Source organism: Mustela nigripes, chromosome 13, assembly GCF_022355385.1.
Source record: "Mustela nigripes isolate SB6536 chromosome 13, MUSNIG.SB6536, whole genome shotgun sequence".
In the NCBI taxonomy this organism is placed as follows: domain Eukaryota; kingdom Metazoa; phylum Chordata; class Mammalia; order Carnivora; family Mustelidae; genus Mustela; species Mustela nigripes.
In genome coordinates this window covers 29,114,725-29,133,474 of record NC_081569.1, presented here as the reverse complement: position 1 = coordinate 29,133,474, position 18,750 = coordinate 29,114,725, and the positions used below count along the sequence as shown (strand labels likewise).

The 18,750-nt window shown below is 45.7% G+C and overlaps 1 protein-coding gene across 2 annotated transcripts; it reads left to right on the top strand.

Annotated features, from left to right (window-relative positions):
- The first annotated feature begins 11,670 nt into the window (after window positions 1-11,670).
- COMMD4 (COMM domain containing 4) lies at window positions 11,671-17,945 on the top strand. 2 transcript variants are annotated; one of them, XM_059371799.1, is made up of 8 exons: window positions 11,671-11,741; window positions 15,138-15,209; window positions 15,416-15,481; window positions 15,653-15,692; window positions 15,978-16,097; window positions 16,266-16,346; window positions 16,674-16,850; window positions 16,938-17,945. In XM_059371799.1, the coding sequence occupies exons 1-8, from the start codon at window positions 11,739-11,741 to the stop codon at window positions 16,976-16,978; spliced, it is 600 nt and encodes a 199-aa protein (XP_059227782.1). In that variant the 5' UTR covers window positions 11,671-11,738; the 3' UTR covers window positions 16,979-17,945. The 2 variants fall into 2 exon arrangements, with proteins under 2 accessions (XP_059227782.1, XP_059227783.1); XM_059371800.1 differs by lacking the exon at window positions 15,416-15,481.
- Window positions 17,946-18,750: the final 805 nt, after the last annotated feature.

Below are 18,750 nucleotides of genomic sequence, written 5' to 3'. Positions count from 1 at the left end.
CGATTGGATTTTAACAGTAGTATTTATTGTTAAAATGTCCATACTACCCAAAACGATCTGTAGATTAATGCAATCACTATCAAAACACCAATAGCCTTTTTTACAGGACTAGAACAAGTAATACTAACATTTCTAGGCATCATAAAACATTTGTATGAACAATGAGAGCAATCTTGAGAAAGAACAAAGTGGGAAGTATCACAATTCCAGATTGTAAGATACACTACAAAGCTATAATAATCAAAACAGTATGACACTGACACAAGATTAGACATATAGATCAATGGAACAGGATAGAGAGCCCAGAAATAAACCCATAATTATATAGTCAATTAATCTACGACAAAGAGGGCAAGAATATACAATGGAGAAAAGACAATTTCTTTAACAAGAGGTACTGGGAAAACTGGACAGCTACATGCAGAAGAATGAAGCTGGGGCAGTTCCTTGCTCCCCCCCCCCAATAAATAAATACCTCAATGTGTGACCTAAAACAATAAAACTCTTAGAAGAAAACATTAGCAGTAATCTCTTTGACATTGGTCTTAACAACATTGTTCTAGATATGTTTCCTCAGGCAAGGGAAACAAAGGCAAAAATAAACAATTGGGACTAAAAAAGATCGCACAGTGAAGAAAACCATTAACAAAATGAAAAGGCAACCTACAGAATGGGAGAATGTATTTGTAAATGATATATCTAAAAAGGAGTTAATATCTAAAATATATAAGGAACTTCTACAAATCAAATCAAAACAAAACCAGTTCAATTTAAAAATGGACAGAGGAACCAAATAGACACTTTTCCAAAGAAGACATACAGATAGCAACAAGCATGTGAAAAACTATTCAATGTCTCTAATCATTAGGGAAGTGCAAATCAAACCCACAGTGAGATGTCACCTCACACCATTTAGAATGGTTAGTACCAAAAAAACAAGAAATATCAAGTGTCGGTGAGGATATGGGAAAAAAAAAAAAAAGGAACCCTCATGCACTGTTGGTGGGAATGCAAACTGGAGGAGCCACTGTGAAAAACAGTATGGCAGTTCCTCAAAAATTTTAAACTAAAAATATCGGGACACCTGGGTGGCTCAGTGGGGTAAGCCTCTGCCTTCAGCACATGTCTTGGTATCAGGATCCTGGGATCTAGCCCTGCATCAGGCTCTGCTTCCCCCTCTCTCTCTGCCTGCCTCTCTGCCTACTTGTGATCTCTCTCTCTCTCTCTGTCAAATAAATAAATAAAATCTTTTAAAAAAAAGAAATACGATATGATCCCATAATTCCATTACTAGGTATTTACCCAAAGATGGGTACCTGGGTGACTCAGTCGGTTAAGTATCTGTCTTCAGCTCAGGTCATGATCCCAGAGTCCTGGGATCAAGCCCCGAGTTGAGCTCCCTGCCTCAGCAGAGAGTCTAGTTCTCCCTCTCCCTCTACCCCTCCCCCCGACTCATGCTGTCTCTCTCTCACACACACTCTCTCTCTCTTAAATAAATCTTTAAAAAAAGAGAATGAAAACCCTATTTGAAAAGATACATGCTCCCCTATGTTTATTGCAACACTATTTATAATAGCCAAGTTTTGGAAGCAGCCTGAGTGTCCACTGGTAAGTGAATGGATAAAGATGTGTATATAGACACGATGGAATATTACTCAGCCATGAAAAGAATAAGATCGTGCCATTTGCAACAATGTTGATGAGACTAGAGGGCATTATACTAAGCAAAATAAGTCGGAGAAAGGAAAAACCAGGCCTGTGAAATCTAAAAAACAAAGCAGAAGCAGACCCATAAATACAAATGAGTATTTTGGTAGTTGCCAGATGAGTTGGGGGGAATAGCCAAAATAGATGCAGGAAAGGGGGAGATACAGGCTTCCAGTGGTGGGATGTGTAAGTCATGGGGGTGAAAGGTGCAGCATAACAAATAGAGCCAGTGATACTGTAACAGTGTATGGTGACAGATTGTAGCTAAATTTGCTATGGGAATAGGACAACACCGTAGTTGAATCAGTATGTTATACAGCTGAATCTAATGTAATATTTTTTTGAAAAATTCTTTTCATTTATTTGGCAGAGACAAAGGAGAAGAAGGGACACAAGCAGGGGGAGTGGGAGAGAGAGAAGCAGGCTTCCCATTGAGCAGGGAGCCCGATGTGATACTTATTCCCAGGACCCTGGGATCATGACCTGAGCTGAAGGCAGATGCTTAATGACTGAGCTACCCAGGTGCCCTCAACTGTCTTTTTTTTTTTTTCTTTTAAAGGTTCTATGAATGTGGTCACTCTGTCTCTCAAAATATCATATTATATTTTATCACCCTTCTTGTGATGACATGAGATGATAAAATGCCTATATAATGACACGAAATGAGGTGAACATCTTGGACACTGTGAGGTAGCATTAAACTACTAGTGACTGACATATGGCACGATCATCTGCTTCCAGTTTATGCTTGACTACAGGTCAAACTGCAGAAAGTGAAAGACATACACATACACAATGAAACTGCAGATGGTGAGGGAGAACTGTATGCAGTTCATACATACAGCACATTCATGTATGTAGCACACCCAACCATCTAAATGAAGATTTATACTTTTTAAACTTTTCTTTTTATGGAAATTTTCTATCTATATAGAGATAGAGAAAATAATGATCCCATCACTCATTTTCAAGCATTACCAAATACAAATAATCTTGCTCCCTCTATACTCTCCATAACCAGATTCTACTGAATTATCTGAAGCAAATCCCAAGCTTCATATAACATCGTCTATAAATTCTTCAGTATGTGTATCTTCAAGATAATGATTATTTATTTTTTTAAGATTTTATTTATTTGCTTGACAGAGAGAGAGCACAAGCAGGGAGAGCAGCAGGCAGAGGGAGGGAAGAAGCAAGCTCCCCACTGAGCAGAGAGCCCGATGCAGGACTTGATCCCAGGATCCTGAGATCATGACCTGAGCCAAAGGCAGATGCTTAACCAACTGAAATGGTCAAGTGTCCCGATAATGATTCTTTTTAAACAAAATAAACAAAAGTATATGACTATTATTAGACCTAAAAGGTGAAATTAACAATTCCTTAAAATTATCAAATGTCCAGTAAGTCTATCATGCAAAGTTTCTAATTTTTGTCTCTTTTTGCCCCAGATGAATATTCAAATCAAGATTCTTTTTTTAAAAAGATTTTATTTATTTATTTGACAGGCAGGGATCACAAGTAGGCAGAGAAACAGGCAGAGAGAGGAGCAAGCAGGCTCTCCACTGAGCAGAGAGCCTGATGTGGGGCTTGATCCTAGGAACCTGATATCATGACCTGAGCCAAAGGTAGAGGTTTTAACCCACTGAGCCACCCAGGTGCCCCTCAAATCAAGATTCTTAAAATATTCTTAAAATATCCTTAAAGGTATCCTTTATATAAACATATACAATGGACTATTACTCAGCCTATCCTTTTATTGTATAAAAGGATATTTTAAGAATCTTGATTACCACCGTACTTTTTGTTTTCTACCCACTTTGAGAGACTTAACATTTATGAAAAAAAACCCCACAATTATTAGTGTAAAAGCTAGTATGTTATAACTTTGGGTGGCTGACTGAGCCACCCAAGCTCCACTAAACAATACACTTTTAGACAATCAATAGATCAAAGACAAAACCATAATGGAAATTAGAAAATACTTAGAAGTGAATGAAACTGAATACCCAAACTTACTAGACGAAGCAGAAGTGGAGCTAAAGGGGAATTTGTAGCTATAAATACTTACACTAAACAACAAGAAAGATCTCAAATCAACAACCTAAATAACAAACAAATGAACTAAGCCCGTAACTAGTACAAGGAAGAAAGAATAAAGACTAGAGCTAAGAAAAATGAAACAGAGACTAGAAAACAGAAAAATTAATGAAACCAAAAGGAGGTTCTTCGTAAAAATCAAGAAAGTTGAGGGACTCCTAGGTTGCACAGTTGGTTATGCATCTAATTCTTAATTTTGGCTCAGGTTGTGATATCAGGGTTGTGAGATCAAGCCCTGCATTGGGCTCCATGCTCAGCAACGAGTCTGCTTCTCTCCCTCTCCACCTCCCACTCACTTGCGTGTGCATACTCTCTTTCTCAAATAAATAAATAGATCTCTTTTAAAAAGGTGACGAACTTGGGGGCGCCTGGGTGGCTCAGTCTGTTAAGCGGCTGCCTTTGGCTCAGGTCATGATCCCAGGCTCCTGGGATTGAGCCCTGAATCGGGCTTCCTGCTTGGTGGAGAGCCTGCTTCTCCCTCTCCCTCTGCCTGCCACTCTGTCTCCTTATGCTCCCTCTCTCTGTCAAATAAATAAATAAAATCTTTAAAAAAAAAAAAAAGACACTTATCTTTAAAAAAAAAAAGTTGACAAACTTTAACTAGATGGACTAAGAAAATAAGAAATAAGACTCAGATTTCTAAAATCAGAAATGTAAATGGCGGGGGGAATGCCTGGGTGGCTCAGTCTTTTAAGCATCTGCCTTTGGCTCTGGTCATGATCTCAAGGTCCTGGGATCCAGCCTCATGGATCCAATTTAGATGCCTTTTAGTTCTTTTTCTTGGCTGATTGCTGTGGCTAGGACTTTCCAGTAGTATGTCGAGTAGAAGTGGAGAAAGTGGAAATATATGTCTTGTTCCTGATCTTAGAGGAAAAGCTGTTTGTCTCTCACCATTGAGTATTATATTTCTTGTGGGTTTTTAATATGTCACTTTTATTATATAGAGGTAATTTCCTTTCATTCCTATTTTGTTGAGTGTTTTTTATAATGAAAAGGTGTTGAATTTTCTCAAATGCTTTTTCTGAATCAACTGAAACAATCAAGTGTTTCCCCCTTCATTTTGTTGATGTGACATATTGATCAAGTTTCATGTATTGAACCATCCTTGCATTCCAGGAATAAATCCCACTTGGTCTTGGGGATATATCCTTTTAATATGCTTGCTGACTTCTGCTTGTTAGCATTTTGCTGAGAATTTTTGGATCAATGTTTGTGAGGGATGTGGGTCTATAGTTTTATTACAGTGTCTTTTTCTGGCTTTAGTGCCAAGGTATGCTGGTTTCAGAGAATGTGTTAGGAAGGGTCTCTCCTTTTCCATTTTTTGGGAAATGTTTGAGAAGTATTGATATTAATTCTTATTTAAAGTTTTGGTTGAATTCAGCAGTGAAACCATCAAGTCTGGGACTTTTCTTTGATGAGAGATTTTTTACTCCTGATTTAAGGTCTTTACAATTTATAGGCCTATTCAGATTTTCTATTTCTTCATTAATTAGTCTTGGTAGGTTTTGTGTTTCTAGAACTTCTTCCATTTCATCAAGGTTATCCAATTTGTTAACATACAGTTGTTCACCATACTCTTACAAACCTCTATTTCTGTAGAATTGATAGTAATGTCCCCATTTACATTTCTTTTTTTAAGATTATTTATCTATTTATTTATTTATTTGAAAGAGAGAAAGAGAGAGAGAGCATAAGCAGGGAGAGGAACAGGGGGAGAGAGAGAAGCAGACTTCCTGCTGAGCAGGGAGCCCAACATGGATAGACAGACTGGATTCATGAAAATTAAGAGATTTTATGCTTCAAAAGACTACTATCCACAGAGTAAAAATTCAATCCACAGAATGGAGAAAAGATTTGCAAATCATGCATCTGACAAGGGATTAACATCTCAAATACACATTCTAAACTCCTAAAAGTTTAGGAACTCATAAAACTCAACAAAAATACAACCTGGTTCAGAAGTGGGCAAATGACCTGAATAGACATTTCTCCAAAGAAAACATACAAATGGCCTATAAACACATGAAAAGATGCCCAATATCACTAACCATTAGGGAAAATGCAACTCTAATCTACAATGAGATATCACTTTTTACTTATTAGGATGGCTACTATAGAAAAACAAACAAACAACCAGAAACAAGCGTTAGCAAAGATGTGAAGAAATTGGAGCCCTTGTGAACTGTTGGTGGGAATGTAAAGTGATACCACTGGTGTGGAAAGAATATGAGGATTCTCAAAAAATTTAAAAGAGAATTACCATATGATCTAGCAATTCTACTTCTGGGTATATATTCAAAAGAATTCAAAGCAGGATCTTGAAGAGATATTTGTACTCCCATGTTACAAACTAGCAGCATTATGCCCAGTTGCTAAAACATGGAAGCAACTCAAGTGTCTGTGGACAGATGAGTGGGTAAGCAAAATGCAGTATATACATACAATAGACTATTACACAGCCTTAAAAAGGAATGGAATTCTGCAATATACTATACCATGTGTGAACCTTAAGGGCATGATTCTAAGTGACATCCACTCTCCTATTTGGTAATGCTAAAGTATAATTTATACAGGAGACAGGAAAAAAATACTTGATTCTTTCCATTTTATTTACCAGTTTTTACAATAAAAGTTGGTTCACTAGAATACTCTGAAGTCAACCAACTTACTTTTTTCTAAATAAATAGAATGGCAGACTTAGTCAACTATCAATTCAGAGCAGTCATAGATTCTTGACATATTTTATGTGTTTCAATTCATTGAATTTATTTTTAATGCTTGAAATAGTCTTTCTTTTAGGACGCCTGGGTGGCTCAGTCAGTTTAGTGTCTGCCTTCAGCTCAGGTCATGATCCCAGGGTCCTGGGAGTCTTGCATCAGGCTCCTTGCTTGGTGGAGAGATTGCTTCTCCCTCTGCCTGCTGCTCCCCCTGCTTGTGCTCCCTCTCTCTCTCTCTCTCTTTCTCTGACAAATAAATAAGTAAATAAATAAATAAATAAATAAAAGAAATATCCTCTCTTTTGCTAGTGAGAGGCCATTCATAGCCAAAGATAGGTTTTATTTATTATTTTTTAAGACTTTACCTTTTATTTAAGAGAGAAAGAGGGAAAGCCAAGGGAGAGTGACACGGAGATGCAGAATACCTGGTGAGCAGGGAGCCCCACACAGGGCTCAATCCCAGGACTCTGAGATCATCACCTGAGCCAAAGGCATACACTTAACTGACTGAGCCACCCAGGTGCCCCCTAAGACAGGATTTAAAGAAACTCTCTTCTCCCACCCCTGGAGAGTAGACTGAGTAGGAAATTGGCACAGAAATGAATCATAAGTATGGCAGAACTGCAACAAAAACTGAGTGATCAACTGTAATGGGTCTCCTATCCTCGATTCATTTTGTATACCTTCTATTTAAGTTCACTGCCTTCAGGTTCACTGATCTTTTTTTCCTGCAGTGACTAATCTGTTAATCCCACACATTTGTTGACATTTTCTTGTCTCTAGAAATGACTTTTTAAATATCTTCCATTTATCTCTTCTCATCATGTTCAGATTTTTCCCTACCTTCTTGAACACATGCAATATATTTATAACCACTGTTTTTAAATGTTCCTATCTGCTAATTACATCACCTTTATCATTTCAGGGTCTGTTTCCATGGATTGATTTTTCCCCTTGTTATGGCTCCTATTATCTTCCTTCTTTGCATTCCTGGTAATTTTTGACTAGGTGGTAGACACTGTGATTCTGCTGTTGTAGAAACTGAATTTAGTCATTTTCTTTCAAATAGTTTTGAACTTTGTTCCCACATCATTTAAGTTACTTTTAAAAAATTAGATCTATTCAAGGCTTGCTTTCAAGCTTTGTTAGGAAAGTTTCAGACCAGCCTTTATCCCAGTGCTATTTGAGCACCCCTGTTAAGACAAAAATTTTTAAGGATTCTGTTCAAAGTCATGTGTATTAGGAGGTGTTCCTATTCTGGCTAGAGAAAATAGGAATTATTTCTAGTCTCTTGTATGCTCTGGGAATTGTTTGGTCTTCTGCTTTCCAGTTTTCCCCTCCATACTTGGATACAAAGCTCAGTGTTTTCTGCAGTGGGTCTGGGGGTGGTCCTGCTGCTGTGCACAGCAAGGAGGTGGAAGTCTCAGGAAGCGCTCATTCCTGAAATCCCCCCCGGACCCCCCAGAACCCTAGAGCACCCTTGCCCCCCAGACATGGCTCTGTGGTCCAGGAAGGCCCAGCTGATGGTGAAGGTGCACTGGGGCTAGTTTGTGACTGGCCATCTGGTCCAGCCCAAGGAGCTGACCTGGCGCCTGTGCTCCCAGTCCCCCAGAGCTAAGGGAGACACTCACGGTTGATGTGGGGGTGCTTCACTGTGGAAGCCAGCTGAGATAAAAGGGAAAGGTGAGGTGGGGTTTGGAGTTAGAAGCCAAAAACTCATCCTGGCCAGAGGCTGGAATGGCTTCCGACCGCCATCTGTGAACCCATTGAATAGGGTCTTCAGCTAGTCTCAGGGTTCCTGGGTTCTGGTTGGAGGCCTCCCCTCATGGGCTCAATGCTTTGGACTGACCCTGCCCCTCCTCCAGCCTCACTTTCATAAGGCGAACCAGAACTGGGCCAGGGCTCTCAAGACCTTTCAGTTGGACCTCTGGTTTCCTCGCAGGCTGAGAGGAAGTCAGACAGATGTGGCCTGGGCTCCGCTGCTTGCATCTAGCTCTCCACCTGTGAGGTGGATGGGGCTAGGACAAGTGAGTGCTTACCTGTGGGTTTCTGACTCTCCTCTGCCCCAGGTAGGCCTGGAAAGCCTCACGCAATGCTCCACCTCACACTGCTCCCCCCTCCACCCCCGCCCCCCGCCCTCCCGTTGCCCCTGCCGTCCCAACTCCCCCCCACCCCGGGCAACTGGCATTCTGTGACTTCTAGTTTTTCTTCAGGTGCTTCTTTTGATTTTTCAGATAGACTGTCATCTGCAAATACGAGTTTTTTTTCTTTTTTCTTTCTTTTTTTTTTTAAAGATTTTATATATTTATTTGACAGAGAAAGATCACAAGTAGACAGAGAGAGAGAGAGAGAGGGAAGCAGGCTCCCCGCTGAGCGGAGAGCCTGATGCGGGACTCGATCCCAGGACCCTGAGATCATGATCTGAGCCGAAGGTAGTGGCTTAACCCACTAAGCCACCCAGGTGCCCCACGAGTTTTTTTCTTTTCCAACATTTATGCTAGTGGTTTTCCCATGTTTTATTTATCTAGAATAGAGTTTCTTAACACCAGCACTATTGACATTTTTGGCTAGATAATTCTTCATTATGGGGGACTGTCCTGAGCCCTGCAGAATGTTTAGGAGGCTCTCTGGCCTCTGTCTTCTGGATCCCAGCAGCACCCCCTAGTGGTAACAAAGAAAAATATCGCCAGACAATACCAAATACCCATGAGAGGCAAAATCACTCTCAGCTGAGAACCACTGGCCTAAGCATCTAGAATAATGTTGGATCACAGTAAATGCCGGCACATAAGTGCTCCAGACTTTAATGGGTCCCGTCTAGTATTGAAGTATACGAGTATTTCCTGTTCAGGGCTAGTATACTTTCTCAAAGTTTAATCTGCAAAAAGTAAAAAGCATGACTGTCATTCAAATAAAGAAAGAATGAGTGTTGAATATTTAATCATTGAAGGCTCAGGGGGGGCGCCTGGGTGGCTCAATGGGTTAAAGCCTCTGTCTTCAGCTTTGGTCATGGTCTCAGGGTCCTGGGATGGAGCCCCGCATCGAACTCTCTGTTCAGCAGGGAGCCTGTTTCCCCCACCCCTCTGCCTGCCTCTCTGCCTGCTTGTGATCTCTCTCTGTCAAATAAATAAATAAAAATCTTTAAATAATAATAATTTTAAAAAGAAGGACTCAATAAGATGGTAAGGCAAGTTCAAGTAACATTTTGAGAAGCATTTCTAGTGTGCCCAATCAGAAAATCTGTTGATGTCTTACAGGGCGATAATACTGTACTCTTTGGGATTTTCTCCTAGACAGAAATCTATAAATGATCACATCATAACGTTTCAGGTATGTTTTCCTACATTAGTGGTTTTCAAAGTATAGTCCTCAAAGTGGAAGCATCAGCATCACGTGGGAACTTGTGGAAATCGCACGTTTTTGTTTCCTATCCCAGGCTTATTTAATTAGAAACCTTGAGGGTGGGACACACCTCTGTCTCCCCAATCCCTCCTGGTGATTTTGACACACTGAAAAGTCAGAGAACCACTGCTCCAAAGAGTCAATCTCTATTTATGAAACAAATCTGTGAGACAATGTTTCAGTATGACATTAAAAGGACACCCTTTTGGGCGCCTGGGTGGCTCAGTGGGTTAAGCCGCTGCCTTCGGCTGGAGTCATGATCTCAGGGTCCTGGGATCGAGTCCCGCATCGGGCTCTCTGCTCAGCAGGGAGCCTGCTTCCTCCTCTCTCTCTCTGCCTGCCTCTCTGCCTACTTATAATCTCTCTCTGTCAAATAAATAAATAAAATCTTAAAAAAAAAAAAAAAAGGACACCCTTTTGCCTGGTTTCCAGATTTAAATACTTTGATGTTAAGTCTCATGTTTGGTCTTTTATTTTTCAAATACTCTGATCAACTTAAGACAGCTTCCACCTATTCCCAATTTTTCTTTTTTCTCCTTTTGAATCAAAACTGGTTTTCCAAGTCTTATCAACTGTGTTCTTCTTCAACCTATTAGTATAATGAAACAGAAGTTGGGCCAGTCTTATAATTCTTAAGATGAAGTTTTTCTTTGACATAGTGTAGCATTTTAACACATTGTTGACTTCAACATGCTGATATTTATGATTTTTAAAAAGCTTTTTATAAATGAGATCGATTTTGGCATGGATTGGGAAGCTTTCATCTTTTTCTATTTATGGAGCAGTTTAATTGCGATGGGTTCTGTCCTTTGAAAGCCTGAAAGGCTGCAACAATAAAACCAGCTGGGCCCGGTTTATGGGGGGCTGGGATGTGTAATCGAAAAGAGATCTCAGATTGTTCAATTTCTTCTTTGGTTTTTTTAGTCTATTCTCTAGGGTATTTTTTGGTGCTGTTGCTGGTTTGTGTTTTTTTTTTTGTTGTTGTTTTTTTACCTCTTTAAGTGAATATTGGAAACTTAGTTTTCCTAGTCCATCTTCTGTTCAAACTCACCAGTAAGCAGGATAATGCCACTTAAAACAGCCTATTTTTCTCCTATTCCATTGAGAAAAACTAAGATAAAGATCTAATGTTGGTGAAGCCACAGGGAGAGTTCTGGGCATGTCAATTGTTACAGCCAACTGTAACTAAGGCAACTAAGGGGAATTCATCAAAATGAAATCAAATACTCAGGCACTCGAAGGAGCTATGCGGCTTACTGGTAATGTTTCCTTATATGTGTGCTGGAGATGTGGGCTGTACAGTTTATGAAAATTCATTTAAGCTTTATACTTACAATACGCCCAATTTTCTGTATGTGTATCATATTTCAGGAAAATTTTTAAAACGCCTTTTGCCACAGTCCATAGGTATCGATAAGGGCACGGCTTACTGGCGGGGACCGACCTGAATACCCCTTCACAAGGGAATCATTCCAAGTGCTCCGGGGTCCGGACTCCTGCTCTCTTAAGTCGAACACATTCAATGACTCGCACGCCCTCTTTTCTAACTAAACCGGGTCGGGGAAGGGGAATTGACGCCGGTCACCTCCGGGAAGGGGTTCTGGGGAGACACCGAATTCATCAGCCTTCCCCGCGAGCTCCAGCCGCGGCCACCCGCGCTCGCCCCGGTCCCGCCCCCTCCCCCTCCCCCTCCCCCGAACCGGCCCTGCTAGCCCTCGGCCCGCCCCCGGCCCGAAGGCCCCGCCCACACCACGTGACCGTCGCGTCAGCAGTGCGCGCGCGTCGGAGAAGAAGGCGGGTCGGCTTGCTGGCGCGATGGTGAGGGCCGCGCGGTGACGGTGCGCCGGGGCGGGCTGGGAGGGCCCCGACTCTCGCCTTTGCTGCCACGGGAGACTGAGCGCCGGGACGGGGAGGTGGAGGCAGTCCCGGCCCCTCGGCAGACACCTGGGTGCGGTCGTCCGGCTGGCAGGACGGGCGGGCTGGGGGGCCGCTAGCTTGGAGTCCCGGTGCCTCCTCCGCGGGAAGGAAGGGCCCGCACCCCCCAGGGCTGGAAGTGGATGCTGCCTGGAACGGGAGCGCTTCCAGGGCTTCCTCGCCCCCGGACGACCTCCCAGAGGTGCCCTCTTCCCGGCCCTCCTGTGTGACCTGGAGAACAACTTGCATAGAATTAGGCTTAGTCTTACGCCCAGTTCGGAAGTCTTTCCATCCTTCCCATAGCCAGAAAGGAGTAGACGTGGGGTTGGGACTTCTCAACAACTCCATCCATTTATTCCTTTAACAGACTTTGAGTGCCTACTCTCCACCATCCAGCGTGCCAGGCACTGAGGCTTAAGCTGCAGGAGGCTTGACTTGGCAGGCATAATTAAGACTTGAGGGGAGGGGACCTAACTGTGCCTTGTGTGTACCGTTAGGAAGGCTTCCTGAGGGTGACAGCAACCGGAGGGCGTGAGGGCAGGGAAGAGAGCTGGCCGGCTGCAGTGCAGATTGTGTACCAGGGGTTAGGAGGCTTGGGGAGGGGGCCCTCTATCTTCAGAGAACAGCATTCAGGTGAGAGAGAGCATGGCTCACTAGGATGCAGGTAACCTAGCTGGAAGGGTATCACCTGGACCTTAGTGAAACATGAGGCTCAACAGGTAACAAAGACCAAATCCTGCTGGGTCCTGAGAGCACTGAAAGGAGTTTAGACTTTAAGAAGAGGGCCCTGGGAAGCTAGGAAAATCCTCTTGGCTGACTTGTGGAGGGAGCAGGAGGGGAGCAGACCCCCAGGGGGTGGTGGTGACCTGAGTTAGGGCGGAGAGAGTGGAGATAGAAGTGGGGAAAGGCAAGAGGGAAAAGGGAGAGCGGGGTGACTGGGGTTGGCTCCTGGGTGGTGGTGCTTCAGTGGGGTGGAATACATAGGAAGGGGAGCAGGTTTCAGTGCGAAGACCAAAAGTTAACTTTGATGGGCGGCTCTGTGTGAGGTTTCTGCTAGCCATCAGGTGCAGCTGGCTAGAAGACAGTCTAGATTTAAGGGTCTAAGACTCAGAAGAGAAGCTACAATGCAATTATAAATTGGGGAGTCAGCACAAAGATGATCCTTGTAAGCCTAAAAACATGTAACATCTCAGTGATGTGAATTGGGAACAGAGGACCCAGCGCAGAACCTAGAGAAATGCCAGCATTTTCAGAAATTACACAAGGAACACATTCTTGTAAAAAATGTAGATAACGCAGAGATGGTAGATGACTTCTGTGAGTAGAAGTCGGGGCCCATGAACTTAGGAAAAACCTCACATCTTAATTTTCACTAACTTCAAACTGAAATTTAGCATTTCCTTCCATTATGAATGTTGGCAGCCAACCCCAGTTATTCATAGCACCTCTGACTTTGTCACCAATAGAAATTAGTTATTTTCGTATCATATTACAGCTGGTGACATTGTTCACATATTTATGCAGATCATTTTAAGTTACGGGTATTAGACTTGAAACATCACATCACCAATTTGACTGTCTTGACTTAGTTTAACTTAGTTTCCTTTGCAATCCTGTGTATTTTATGCATTTAAAAACATGGTTTTGAGAAAGTCCTATAAGGCTCCACCAGATGCCAGATGAGGCTATGGCAGAAAAAGGTGAAAAACTCCTGAAATAGAGACAGAAGTGCAAGACTATCCTTAATGTCCTGTCACCTCATCAGTTGTCCCAGGCCCCTGCCCCGGAGTAATGATGCAGGCAGTGTGCAGAGATCACCATTTGGGGGCTGGGGGAAGGAGGGTGAGCCAGCAAATGAGACCGAGGCAAGGACAGGGAACAATACTCTCCTGTATGCTGCTTCACCAGGGAGGACAGGTTCATGTGGGATGCTGCTGGGGAGTTGGGAAGAGGAAGGCCAGATTTAGTGACAGTCATTTGGGACCACGGCTAGAGGACTTCGTGGGAAGCCCACATACAAGCACCAGTGCTGGGGGTTCAGGCGAAAAACAGCAAGAGAGCTGGTGGTTGAAGGATCGTGGAGCAGGTCTGACATGACCGAGGTGACTGGTTGGGGCAAGTAGGGGACATGGTGTTGCCAGGCTGCACTGAGGGCCCAGCAGAACCAGGAGAATGTGGGTGTCCTTGGTTTGCAGGGTTTTGTTCCCAGCATTTGTAAGCAGCCTGTATGTAAGAGGTGTGGGAAACTGGCCATGTATGTTCCTGTGCTCTGGAGCTTTGCTGGGCAGACAGGCCGAAGGACAGTTGATCCAGGGAACGGAGAATATTGGCAAGATGTGGCCAGCATTCTAACAGGAGACAGACCTCGAGGAAATAATAAATGTGATGTCTTCTGTGGAGATCAAGAAAGAAGGTTAGGGACTAAAGCATGATGGAGAAGAGCTATTTTATTTTTGAACAGTTTTACTGAGATAAAATCAGTAATAACACACGTTTATAAATGCACAGTTCAATAAGTTCTGAAATGTATATGTTCCCACGATCAAGATAATGAACATACCCACTGGCCTCTGAAACTCCTTTGTACAAGGGGCTGTTTTAGAACAGGGGTGGGCAGGGGTGCCTGGTGGCTCAGTTGGTTAAGTGTCCAACTCTTGGTTTCAGCTGAGGTCATGATCTTCAGAGTCCTGGGACTGAGCCCTGGGTCAGGCTCTGCGCTCAGTGCAGAGTCCGCTTGAGATTCTCCTTCTCCCTCTGCCCCTCCCATTGGTGTTCTCGTGCTGTCTCAAATAAATAAGTAAATCTTAAGAAAAGAAAGAAAAAAGAAGGAAGGAAGGAAGGTCAGAGAAGGCCCATCTGAGCGGAGACCAGAAGGAGGTGAGAGAGCAGGGTGTGCAGAGGGGCAGCAAGGACAGGATGGAGAGTGCCTGGTGTAGCCGGAATAGCAGGGAGGCCAGTGTGGCTGGAGCTGGCGGGGGGAAGTGATAGGTCACTGACGTCATGACAAGGACATTGTTCTGTTCTGTACTCCCAGCGCTTAGAGTGGGGTCTGCCACAGAGAAGTTTGCCACAGTCAGTGTTTCCTGAGCACATGAATGCCTAGGATAGACAACAGAGCAAGGTTTGGTGGCAGGTGGGTCTGTGAGGGGGTTCTCTAAACAGCCTAGTAATAGGAAAGAACAAATGGCCAGAGGCATCCATCTTGGACAGGAAGCATGGATCCCTGAAGAGCAGTAATGTGGGAGACCCCTGGCCACACTTGAGCCCTGAATCCTGACCGCCTGCCTCACTCCTGTGCAGAGGTTCCGGTTCTGTGGTGATCTGGACTGTCCTGACTGGGTCCTGGCGGAGATCAGCACGCTGGCCAAGATTGTTGAGTGCACGGGGTCTTCTAGGGTGGGAGGCGGGGATTGAGGGTAGGGGCTCTGGGGAGGGAGGGTGGTGAGGCTCCTCTGAAGTTGGGGCCTCAGTGCTCTCAGCTTGTCCTAGCCTGCTGTGTGACTCTAATATGTGGCCAGCCCTCCAGCATGGAGGGGTGGGGTGGGCCAGTTTGGCTCATGCAAGGCCTTCCCCTCCAGTCCTCCGTGAAGCTGAGGTTGCTGTGTAGCCAGGTGCTGAAGGAGCTTCTGGGACAGGGGATTGACGTGAGTGCAGGGCCCAGCACCCCACTGTTTCATGACCCTCTGATCCTTACTGCCCTGAAAGTGCATCAGAACCGGGGGCGGTGGCGGGGAGGGCAATCAGGATGCAGACTGGGGTGCAGGTGGCTGGTGAGCAGGGGCCTGGCACCCCCTGAGGGCCTCCTTTCCCCATAGTACGAGAAGATCCTGAAGCTCACCGCTGATGCCAGGTTTGGTGAGTACCCGCTCAGTCCGCAGAATTTGGGGCCGCAGTGGATGCTCAGCGGGGCTTAGCACAGAGGCCCCTCCTCCCAGCAGCCTGTCCTGCTGCACTTGCCTCAGCAGAGGAGCCCCAGGGAAGGAGCTGTGTTGTCAATCCCGCCCTCTGCCTGTTCCTGGGGAGGCAGTAGCTGTGCTCATGGCTCAAGGAGGCCCGGGCGCTGGGAGCTGAAGATAGTGGGGCACCAAGGTGGCCAAGGCCACAGTGACATTCCCCTACCCCACCCACGGGTTCCCCCAGAGTCGGGCGATGTCAAGGCCACGGTGGCAGTGCTGAGTTTCATCCTCTCCAGTGCGGCCAAGCATAGCGTGGATGGCGAGTCCTTGTCTAGTGAACTGCAGCAGCTGGGGCTCCCCAAAGGTACGGGTATGCAGGCAGGCGGGCGGGGGATCTGTGTGCCCGGGGTGCTGGGCAGCAGGCCAGGCCGAGTGGCTTTGAGATATGCCCTGCCCTCCGGGAACCTGACCAGCCCTGTGAGCAGTCTGAGCCCCCACTGGCTACATCAAGGGGCCTCCATTCTGTCCCCAGAGCACGCGGCCAGCCTGTGTCGCTGTTACGAGGAGAAGCAAAGCCCGCTACAGGAGCATCTGCGGGCCTGCAGCCTGCGTGGTGAGTGTGGCAGGGGCCAGGGTGGAGTTTGGGCTCCGATCTGGAAGATGTATGCTGCGTGGGAGGTGCTGGTCCTCAGAAAGGAGACTTAACCCTGGTCACATGTCAGGCAGTCATGGAGCCAGGACTCCTGACTCCAGCCCAGATTTCTTTCCTCTGAGACCTGCTGTGGATAATCTCGCTGATTATTGAGCCCCTTCCCTAGGTCAGAGGGAGGAGAGGTTCTCAAAGCCACAAAGCCTTGAAGGGTTGAGAACGGAGCCGGGTGTGGGCTGAGGGCTGTGTAGCTCAGCAGCCTGTGGTCCTGACAGCCACCCCGTTTCACAGTGAACAGGCTGGCAGGTGTGGGCTGGCGGGTGGACTACACCCTGAGCTCCAGCTTGCTTCAGGCTGTGGCAGAGCCCATGGTGCACCTGAAGCTGGAGGTGGCAGCTGCCTCGGGTGCCGCAGCCCAGCCTGTGGCCATGTCGCTCTCAGCTGACAAGTTCCAGGTCCTCCTTGCAGGTGAGACTCAGCTGTCCCTGGAAGGGGAAAGGGCCCTCCCAGATCCCACCGGACTGCCACCCACCTGCTCACCTCTTCCCTCTGCAGAACTGAAGCAGGCTCAGACCCTGATGAGTTCCCTGGCCTGAGGAGAAGGGTGTTTGGGGCCCGTGTTGCATCGCTGCCCTCCAAACTCCTCTTCTTGGGTGGCCGCAACTCCAGGACCCTGGAGGCCTGGCCTCCCAGATGTCTGACTTGCTCGGTTCCCACATAAGAATTCAGCATAAGGATTCTGAGGACTTCTCGAGCATTGCCTTCCCTGCCCCGCGAAGGGCACTTGTCAGCAGTTCTGATGAGCCGGAAGAATAAACTGAAGTGTAAAGGAGTGCGTGCACAGGTTTCTTTTTGGCTCAGATGAAAGGTTTTTGTGAGAGGAACCAAGTGACATCCAACCTCCCTGGCCCATTACTCGCTCTCTCTTTTCAGCTGCTGGTTGAGGCAGGTCAGGGGTGAGGCAGAATGAGGACTGAAATGAAACACCTTGTCTGTAGATCAGAAAGTCAGGGTTCTAGCTCCCAGTCCTGCGGTGTTTGTGGCTCTGCCTCCTGTGCTGGCCATGTCTGCAGGCTGAGAGCAAGCTCACGGCCCCAGGGCAAGATGCCCCGAGTAGAGAAAGGAGAGAGCCTCGCTCTTGCTGCCATCTTCGTTTGGAAGAGAGGAGGGCCCGTGCCTGAACCACTCCTTGGCAAGAGGAGTGGGGTTAGGGGCTGCATGTGTGTGTCCACTCCCTATTCCTTGTTGAAGCCCTAACCCTTCAGTGAGATGGTTTTAGGAGATGGGGTTTTGGACAGTACTTAGTTTTAACCCACTGAGCCACCCAGGTGCCCCGGACAGTAATTAGTTTTAGATGAAGTTATGAGAGTGGGACCTTCATGAAGGGATTAGTGCCCTTAGAAGAAGAGAAAGGCTCTCTCCACAATTGAGTACCAAGAAAAGGCCACATGAGAACAGCAAAGCAGGAGAAGGCCCTCACTAAGAACCAAATCTGCCAGCTCCTTGACCTTGGACTTCCCAGCCTCTGGAACTATGAGAAATAAATGTCTGTTGTTTAAGCCACCCAGTCTATGGGGTTTTGTGACAGTCCCCTGAGCTAAGACAAGTGACCTGAGAACATCTTGGGGTGCAGGGAAGCTACCAAACAACAATGAGAGCCCTCAGGAGGAGCCAGCTCGTTCCATTGGCCAAAGATGTGACAGTTGTAAGCAGCAAAAAGTTAAGGACTGACTCCAGTCCTGACCTCTGCTTCTGGAAAAGTGGGGCAGATGCGCTTTCCCCTGTTCCTCCCACTAAGTACAGCTGAAAACCTTGGACAGAAGACTCTACAAGGTGAAGAGAAGGCAGATTCTCTGAGATCCTCTGGAATTGGAGAACAGCAGAGCAGAGCCATCCTTAGGTTTTCTTTTTGCTCCATGTGTCCTGGGCTGGGTGCCAGAGACTGGCAACCCAAGAAACCCCAGCACACCGAAAGCCCCAACCGCAGCTTGCTCTCTTGAGCCAGGGGATCAGGAAAGGGGCCATCTGATGAGACGGGAGACTTAGAGATGGCAGCTGCTGTCCTCCAGTCACACCGCAGAGAAACTGCAGCCCCTCTTCCACCCCCCTGGCATGCATGCATATATATTATATATATGTATATACATCTACAAAATATAAAATATATAATTCTTTGCATGCAAGCAAGGGAGGGGGAGAGAGAGAATCAAGCAGATAAGAGCTCGATCTCATGACCCTGAGATCATGACCTGGGTTGAAATGAAGACTCGGATGTTCAACCAATTAAACCCCCCAAGTGCTCCAAGAAGATTTAAATAAGATGCAGAGTCTCAATACCCCAAATGTCCAAGATTCAAAAAAACAAACA